Source organism: Pinus tabuliformis, chromosome 5_1 (assembly GCF_031772625.1).
Source record: "Pinus tabuliformis cultivar Carrire ecotype Pingquan chromosome 5_1, CPIR1, whole genome shotgun sequence".
Taxonomy (NCBI): domain Eukaryota; kingdom Viridiplantae; phylum Streptophyta; class Pinopsida; order Pinales; family Pinaceae; genus Pinus; species Pinus tabuliformis.
Window position 1 is genome coordinate 816,455,328 of NC_142305.1, and position 9,447 is coordinate 816,464,774.

Genomic DNA, 9,447 nt, shown 5'->3' on the forward strand with positions numbered 1-9,447 from the left:
AGCTCCATTCTTCTTCTTTCACTAGGACATTTAAAATAAATGAAGAAAATAGTATCAAACCCTTCGAGAAGTAAAGTTTAGAATGACAAATAGAATAAAAATCAAAGAATCGAACAGATTGAGTTGAGAGGGGTCTCCCTTTGTAATTAAGCATCCATATGCTTGTTAGAGTTAGTATGAATCTTTACTAGAAGTCGAGTAGTCTTCACATCACCAACCACATCCAATGGAATGGTACCAACCCCAACTATACAAATGGTTTCCCCAAATAAGGTGCAATAAATACCAATATATCATCTTTTGAACCTATTCTCAAACTTAAATGCCTCAAACTCTCCTGCAAAGAGGTTATCATCAACTACAATCATACCAACTAGATCACACATATTATTCACTTCTTTATCGGAAGCTTCATCATCATAAAAAATGTCTATTGTTGGATTCATCAATTCACAACTTACTTTGCAGTCACCATCCACATGTGTCTCGCCACTAAAGTCCCACTGCATAACTGACCTTCCACTAGTTCCTCCAATAGTTGGAACTAGTTTAACTAAAAACAACTTGAGATAACTAACTTTGATTGCTACGAATTAGAAATCACACATGCTTAAAGAAACTCCAACTCGAATTTACTAAGTAAACCGAGTGACACAAGCCATGTCACACAAGTTAACTTCATCCAAGTTTTCTACTGATGTGGAAATTCAAATTTTATCAGTTTAATCAAGGAAAAATCAAATTGATAATTTCTTTCTCCATTTTTCAACACTCCCTCTCAACAAGAAAGGGATTATCAACTACCCCTATCCTACACCTATGGCACTCAAAATTCTCCCTTGGATTTTTTTTTTTCAAAATGTGAGCATCTTGTTTCTATGTTGAAATGTAGTGTACAAACATTATCGTCCTTTTCACATAGTCCCATAGAGGGTGACACTAGATATCTATATGATTGGATCGATCGTGAAATACATGATTCCCAAAGAGTTTGATGCAACTTTGATTATCATAGTAGATCACAGTTGGGTCCATCATCTAGCCAAATAGTCCAACAAGTGTCTCTCTCATCCATATCGCCTCACATGCTGCTTGACCTACAACCATGTATTCTACTTCTACCAAGATGAGCACCACCAATATTTGTTTCATGTTGTACCAAGAAATAAATGCAAACCCAACACTCAGAATTACACCTGATGTACTCTTTCGTTCTGAGGGAATTCATGCCCAATCTACATCTGTGAAGCCACACAACTTCACTTCCTATGCTCGTATATACCATAGTCTAAACTGGGTAGTTCTTCTGAGTTACTCTAAAACATGCTTAGCTACCTTCCAAAATAATTTGGTTGGCCAAACAATAGCTTGGCTTAGCTGTTTGACAACATAGCACATATATGGTCATGTCTTCACAAGATACATGAGTGAACCAACTAGTTGCCGATAAATGGTAGCATCCACTTCTTCATATGAAGTGGCATCCTCCTTCCTCCGATCGTTTGTTAGATGTATGTCCATGGGTTTACAACTCTCCTTGCAAGATATCTGCAGTATCTCATTTGCATACTTTCCTTGAGAGACAAACAATTCCCAATCACCTTGCTATACTCCCAACCCGAGGGGGTAGTGCATGACACCCATGTCCTTCATTTCAAATTCCCTTGCAAGGTCCTCCTTTCAAGATCCGATCAACTACTCATCACTAGTTAAAATCAAATGATCAGTTCATATAATACAATAATAATAAGTGTACCTTCTACTAAGATGTGATTGAGGTTTGCATCCGCTTCAATTTTTCTGAAGCCCAAATCGGTCAGATAACTATCGATCTTGGTGTACCAACCACAAGGTGCTTGTTTGAGACCATAGAATGCTCACTCGAGTCTACACACATGAGACTTATGATGAAATGTATCAATAACTTATGGTTTCTCAATGTACACCCCCTTCTCAATAAACCGCTTGATAAATGATGTTTTTACATCAATCTGGTGGATCTTCCACTCCATCTGTCTAGCTAGAGAAAGAATTGATTTAATAGATGAGTACCTTACTACAAGAGAAAAGTTATCCTCATAGTAAATTCCCTCAACTTGAGAGTACCCTTTGGCCACAAATATGGCCTTATACTTCTCTATGTTTCCATCTACTTCCTGCTTCACCTTGAAGATCCATCTCAAATGCACTATTGATTTATAAGTTGGTCTTGGGACCACTTATAAAACATCTTTCTTTACATTAGATTCATATTCCTCCACGATTGCATCAACCCATACATGTTTCTCTACTTCTTCCTCGAAATAGAATGGCTCGGTCTCTATAATCTCAGTCATAAGAGCCAAGTAGCTAGTGTACCTCTAAAATGACCTCCTTTTCATACACAATTTTGAAGGGGCTCCCACATTCTCCCTCGCATCCTGCATAGGTCTATCATCTTCCTTGGTTCTATTTATGCCTTCTCTATATGGTTTTGCTTCATTTAATGTCTCCACTCTCTTCTCCTCAATTTGTGGTTTCTCCACAACTTGCTGAGGCTCTCCCTTTGGAGCTAAAAGCTCCCCTTCTTGTCGGACATAAAGATCCCTCTCAAGAGAGCACCACATCGCTTTCTCCTCCTCAAAATTTACATCATTTCACACAACTGTCATTTTGATGGATGGAAAGCATACATGGTAGTTGTGGGGAGTTTATGTGTAACCCACAAATAACCCCAATTTTGCAGCCGACTCAAGATTATTTATTGATTCTTTGGAGACATGGGAGTTACAAAGGCTCCAAAAATGCTAAACTGCCACACATCCTACTGAGCCTTATAGTACAATAGTGTTATATAAGTTGCTTTAGACCCTTTGACTGAGCCTTTCTTTGTAAGAAAATAATTCAGTGCCATTGTGTCTGGAATATATAGGATATTAGACTTTGATCAGGACACGGGAGTTCGGTTCCTGGGAAAGAATTGATTCAACCACGGTTTGAAAGAGGAGCTGTTCAAACTTTAAATTAAATGCAAGTTTGATTCTTGTTACATTAAAAGAAGAAAAATAAAGCACGTTGAACGCAATGGTATTTTTTTTTTTTCTCGCTAAAAAACTAATCTATTATATACAGTAACAGGAAAGACATTACAATCATGGAGTTTCATCCCCAGAAGCCAGATTTTGGCACTCTGGACTGTGAGAGATCAAAAGAGCCACCTTCGCAGAGGTGCCGTGACTAACCAAAACATCCCACGCAGGGGTTCCTTGTTCTTCAAAAAAGAGCAGCCATAACGAACTAGAAAGCCCGCGCAGGGGCAGCAGATTACCAACAACATTTTCCCACGCAGGGGCCTCAAAAAACATGACACAAACAAGCATTAAGACCTGATAACATAAACCGACAGCCAGAGCAGAACCTGAGTGATGCTGGAGAGGGAAATGCTGCGCAGAAGACCAGCTACTCCTCTGGCTCCTCTTCGACAATCGGGAACCACCCAAATTTTCCAATTTCCTCCGCAGAAGGGAAGGGGTCCTGATTGATGTCATCCTTCTTCGATGTGGAAGCATCCCGAGGCTGGGGAGGGTTGGGGGCCTATTCTGCTTCCTTCCCAGGCATGGCCTGGACAAATTCTGACTTTTTTCCCTGTTGCATCCCTTTGCCTCGGAGCTCTTCGCTTTCGGTTTGTGCTTCCTCCAGAAAAAGCACCGAAACATGGGCATTGATGCGGGGTCTGTCCATCAAGCTACTGAAGGTAAAGATGGCTGAACCAAAGGCTGGCGAAGGAACTGAGTCAGGGTCTGGACTGCTGGAGTCCATGAATTGCCTGGATTGGATAGGATTGGCTGCAGTAAGGCGATGGCAACGACAACGACAGCACTGGGCATGAGGATCTTCAACAGGAGGCCGAGAGGACCCTCTGCGTGCAGAGCCTCGACGGCTGAGCAATCGCTGTCGAGGCCTGACCATTTTTGCCGGAGCGCCGAGGGTAAAGAGCGGAGCTGGGTGGGGAGGCGGAATTGACAAAGAGGTGAGCGGGCGGCAAGAATTGTCACAGAGGCGGAATTGCCACAGAGGCCCTTCCAAAATAAGATTGCATACAGTAAACAATGGGACGACAGATAATGTCTCCCGGAGAGCCGAAGACCAGACGACGAACTGAACGATGAATGCCGAACGCCGAGCGAGAAGCAGCTTATGCTGAGCCCCTCCATCACCTTTTCTAACCACTGCTTCATCACCTCGATCCTCGAACGCCATAACTGCTCGTTGCAGTCGAGCCAACGGCTTGAATGGAACAATGAATGCATACCTGCGATGAGCCTTACCATATATCCCTTGGTGGCGAACGGGCATTGAATGCCATCCTTACACCTGAGGCAGCACATGTCTAACATGTGGCTCCTCATGGCTTGCTGTCGAGTCACCCGCATCCGGGGAAACTGCATCTCTTTGGATCAGGCTTTCGCATTCCTGAACCTGGAGATTGTTTGGAATGATATCTGTGTTTCCTGAGAGGAGGGTCTGTTCATTTTCTACCCCTATGTTGGCCAGGAGGTCAGCTACCTTGTTACCCTCTCTTTTAGTGTGATTGAAGGAGATGGCCCTGTTATTGCGCAGATCTTGTTCAATAGCATTCAGCCTCGCTTCTAGCCTCCAACTGGATGCAACTTTCCTAGCTTGAGAGCCGTTATGTATGCGCGTAGCCATGTTTATAAGGATTTGGGAGTCGCCTTCTACAATCAGGGGTTGAAGGTTGAGATTCCAGGCGAGCAGTAGGCCTTGCCAGAGTCCCTCTAGCTCTGCTGAATTGTTGGTATCCCACCCAATGTTTCCAAAATAAATCTGCAGAGGAGTGCCTTCATGGTTCCTCAATATTCCTCCAAATCCCGCTGCTCCAGGATTACCTTTGGAAGCCCCATCAAAGTTGAGTTTGTATGAGTGTTTGGGGGGTGCGTTCCAGAGGCAGTTGTCCTTGATGCTGCTTTTAGAAGGGCCATTCTTGGGAAATTCTTGAGGCAGATGCAATTGCCAATTGTCAAGAATGTTTTTCTCATTATCTGTAGAGGGGAGATCCTCCTTTGTCCATGATCGAAGCGACATCGTTTCCTTGATATTCCCATGTAGCCTGTTCCAAATTTCTTCATTTGGAGAGCGCTTGTTTTTGAATATACGTTTGTTCCTTTCCTTCCAAATGTTCCATAGGACTATTCCTGGGATGATGTTCCATAGATAGTTGAGGATCTCGCTTTTATAAGGGTTCTGTGGCCATTGTCTTATGGAGTTGATGATGTCGTTCTCCATTCTGCATCTTTTTTGGCATCTGAAGCTCACCTTTTCCCATAACCAATTGGCTAGAGGGCAAGTGTCCAGGAGGTGTAGGAGCGTTTCTTCGCTTTGATTGCAGTTGTGACAGATAGAAGGACCATGAAAGTTTCGTCTCCTTAGTTTATCCCATGTGAGAATTATTTTATGTCCTACCAGCCAAAGGAAGTAGGAGATTTTGGGCCAGGATCCGAGTCCCCAGATTTTGCTCCATATTGGATCAGTAGGAGTGGGGAAGTTGCAGACCAATTTGTAAGCTTCGGAGGTGGTGTAGGTCCCTTTGGGTTGGTATCCCCATCTGAGGATGTCATTGCCTTCATCATACCTTATGCTTCTTTTCCTTAATTCTTTCTCCAACTCTTCTGCCTCCCTGGTATTTGTGCTATTGAGTATATGGTTGCTCTGTCTCCATTTCCTGAATCCATGCTCCATCTCCTGCGTCCAAAATTGCTGGATTTTTTCCTGCTGCTGCTCCTGCCTGTATGGTATCAGAGATGGATGAAGAACACTGGTAAGCTTGGGCATCTGGTTCCAAGCATCTGTCCAGAATCTTGCCGTGCGACCATTCTTTACTTCCCAGAAGCTGTGCTGCTGAATTAGCTGATAGTGCTGTTTGGCCGCATTCCAAATTAGCGACCCCTTTTTGATAGGAGTAAATCTGATGAGCTCTTCCTGAGGTCTATTGTTGGTGTATTTGGCTGTCCAGATTTTTACCCAAGGCTTTTCTGGATTAGTGACCCATTGCCACCAGATCTTGGCGTTCATAATGGAATTGCTGTGCTCTGGGTCCCTAAGCCCGATGCCACCCTTGTCTTTGGGCATGCAGACGGTAGTCCATTTAACCAGTGCCCACTTCTGATTGGTTGCCGAGCTGCCCCAAAGAAAGTCACGCTGAAGGTTCCTTATTCTCTTTAGAACCCATTTTGGCGCTTCAAGGATTGAGAAGAGGTAAAGAGGCATGGCTTGAAGGACAGACTTGATGAGCACCACACGACTTGCTAAATTAAGAGATCTGTATGTCCAAAGGTTGAGACGGGAATCAAGCTTCTCTAGGAGAGAGCGCCATGCGGGATGCTTTATGGCTGAGGCTGTGAGGGGGGCTCCGAGATATTTAGAGGGGAGGGTTGCAGAGGGAAAGCCCAGAATGCGAGTGACAGTAGATTTGACAGAAGGAGGAGTGTGAAAGAAGAAAATTTGTGATTTGGAGTAGTTGATATTGGTGCTAGAGGCTCCAGAGAAATCATTGAGAAGGGTTTTTAGATATGAGGCTTCCTGAACAGAGGGGTAGCCAAATAGCATGGTGTCATCAACGAACTGCGGATGAGAGGTGGCAGGGGTATTGTGAACAGAAATGCCTTTGAGCTGTTGGGAATGGAGGGCGTGTTTGATGTGCTGACCTAGACCCTCAGCCATAAGTAAAAATAGGAAGGCGGATAAGGGGTCCCCTTTCCTAATACCTCGAGAGGGTTTGAAGGGGCGGGAGGGGATACCGTTCACAAGGATGGAAAAGTGCGTGGATGTAATTAGACTCATGATCCAGCGGATCCACATGGAGCAAAATCCGAATGCTTTCAACATATGTTGAATATATGTCCAGCTGAGTTTATCGAAAGCTTTAGAGAGATCCAATTTGAGTAACATACCTACTTGCTTTGAGTGCTTGAGGGAGTGAATTATCTCGTGCGTGAGGAGAATGCCATCCATTATCTGTCGACCTTCCACGTACCCCGAATGTTCCGGTGAGATGAGCAGAGGTAAGAGGGGCTTTAGCCTGTTCGCAATGACTTTTGATATGACTTTGTAAATGACGTTACAGAGTGCCATTGGCCTGAATTTATCGGGGGTGATAGAATCCTCCTCTTTAGGGATGAGAGTAATGAAGGTGGAGTTGAGGGAGGGAAGTAGCCAACGAAGGGCCCTAGATTCTTCTACTATCTGCCAAACCTCCAGCTTTATCATATCCCAAAAAGCATGAAAGAACGTGGTGGTGAATCCATCTGGGCCAGGGGCCTTACCTTCTTTAAGCTGGGACATTGCCTCATCCACTTCCTGGGGGAGAATAGGGCGAAGGAGAAGCTCATTGTGTTCCTCCGTGATGAGCTTTGGCACATTGCTGACTATTTTTCCAATAGCCTGTTGCCGATCTTCTACATGTTCATGGTGGACATGTTGGAAGTGATTGAGGAGTACCTCTTCGATATCCTCATGCTTCTCTACTTTTGCCCCTTCTTGATTCTGGATGAAAGGTATGTTATTATGCATCCTTCTCTGAACCGTGGTTCTGTGGAAGAATTTGGTGTTACGCTCTCCTTCCTTCAGCCATCTGACCCGTGATTTTTGCCTCCAATATATTTCCTCCTGCTTCCTCCTTTCCTCGAGCTGGCTGTGGATAAGCCTTTCCTGTTCCAGGGTTGCCTCCGTATGCCCCTCTGTGATTATTTTTTGTTGGAGATCCACCAGTTCCTGATTTAGCTCTTGTTGCGCCTTAAAAATGTTTCTGAAGGTCTCCCTATTCCATCTCTTTAGGTGATTTTTTAGAAATCTTAGCTTCTGTTGGAACTGATACATTTTTGACCCTTCTGGAGGGACGAAAGAAGCCCATGTGGTCTTGAAAAAGTCTTTGAATGTGGGGTGCGAAAGCCAAAACCCTTCAAAGCGAAAGGGTCTTTTTGTCAAGTCACCTGGTCTTTGCCATTGTAGGGCGATCGGCCAGTGATCCGACCCTGTGTGCGCAAGTATTGCGGCTGAGATGTCTCCTCCTAGATGAACTGCATTGTCTGAGATGAGGAAGCGATCCAATTTGGAGGCAATTTGATGTTTGCCAGCTCTGCGATTGCTCCAAGTGAAAGTACCATTACAGAACAGCGTATCTATGAGAGACGTAGTTTGGATGAAGTCCTTGAAGTGAGCAACTTCTGGTTCCAATCTGCTTCTCCCTCCTTTCTTCTCCTCGATTTTAGTGATCATGTTAAAATCTCCTCCAACAATCCATAGTGGATACCTCCTGTTGTTGCTCAGAGCTTCTATTGTGTCAAGGAGCGCAATTTTGCTTCCTGTGTCTTGCGGGAAATATATATTGGATAAATTGCCATGAATGTTGGTACCCAATATGTGAAAGGCCGCCTGTATGAGGTGATGAGAGGCATGAAAATCTGAGAGGGATACCGCTTGGGTATTCCATACTATAGCAAGCCCTCCTGAGGCTCCCGTGGCGTCTACTGCAACCGAGCGACAACCTGGCCATGCTTTAGAGAGTATACTTCCTAGTGTAGAGCTGTTACACTTGGTTTCCTGGAGAAAGCACATCTGCGGCTTTTCCAATTTAATCATGTTTTTTAACATTCTGAGTTTTCCAGGGCTGTTAAGCCCTCTTAAATTCCAAGATACTAGCTTCATGGTTCAACTATTGATAGAGGGCTTGTAGTACTTCGTCAATTTAGCATACCTGCCTGAATCTACCAGGATTTTCCCAATCTCGATCGTTCGCTGGAGATCTGTTTTTCTTCCTCTCTTTTTAGTGTCTTTTGGGCGTAGGCTGCCATCCCAATGACTTCCCGGTTGTATCCCTAGTTGGTGCTGATGATAGGCCCTCGAGATGACCATTTCCAGCTTATTGAGTTGATTCTCTGATATTGTGTCGTATGCCTTCTTTTTGCATGCTAGTTCTAATTCCAGAATGTCTAGGCCAATTAGATCTATGCTTTCTGGCTCTTCTTCCATTTGTTGTACTTGATTGCTTTCTTCTATATTGATCTCTGAGTCCTGGGGGAGGTCTGCCTTTCCGTCGACTTCCATATCCTTGTGAATCTCTGCTGTTTCTTTCTGACTTCTACTGAGGATAGTTGGAATGATAATGGGTGGTTGAGATTTGGAAGGGATGGGAGGAGGAGGAAGGGTGAACAGGGTTGGTCTCAGAGATCAGGGGTTGCTCATCTGAGGATTGAGCAAGAATATCGAAGCTGTTCTTAGTTACTGGGCCTTGGGTCTTGTTTTGCTGGGGTTTGATCCCATTCTGGGGCTTTTTATGCGAGCGCTTCCGGCTTGGGACTTTGGTGAAGCCTTCCTGTGCTAGGGTTTCAGAGGGGTCAGGGATATTGGCTTTGGCATTTAGAGGGCAGTCCCTGAAAAGATGCCCCAGAGCAT

The 9,447-nt window shown here is 44.3% G+C and overlaps 1 protein-coding gene across 1 annotated transcript; it reads right to left on the reverse strand.

Moving 5' to 3' along the window:
* Window positions 1–4,347: 4,347 nt before the first annotated feature.
* LOC149167417 (uncharacterized) lies at window positions 4,348–9,099 on the reverse strand. Its single transcript, XM_089430476.1, has 2 exons — window positions 8,750–9,099; window positions 4,348–8,647 (listed from the first exon to the last, which is right to left on the reverse strand). The coding sequence occupies exons 1-2, from the start codon at window positions 9,097–9,099 to the stop codon at window positions 4,348–4,350; spliced, it is 4,650 nt and encodes a 1,549-aa protein (XP_089286602.1).
* Between the last annotated feature and the right edge of the window lie 348 nt (window positions 9,100–9,447).

Excerpts from the sequence above, each read along its gene's own strand:
- LOC149167417 (XM_089430476.1), bottom strand. The coding sequence starts at position 9,099 with ATGGAAGTCGACGGAAAGGCAGACCTCCCCCAGGACTCAGAGATCAAT. Across the intron at positions 8,648-8,749 it reads ATCCTGGTAGATTCAGGCAG|AATGTTAAAAAACATGATTA; the intron begins GTATGCTAAATT and ends TGGAAAACTCAG.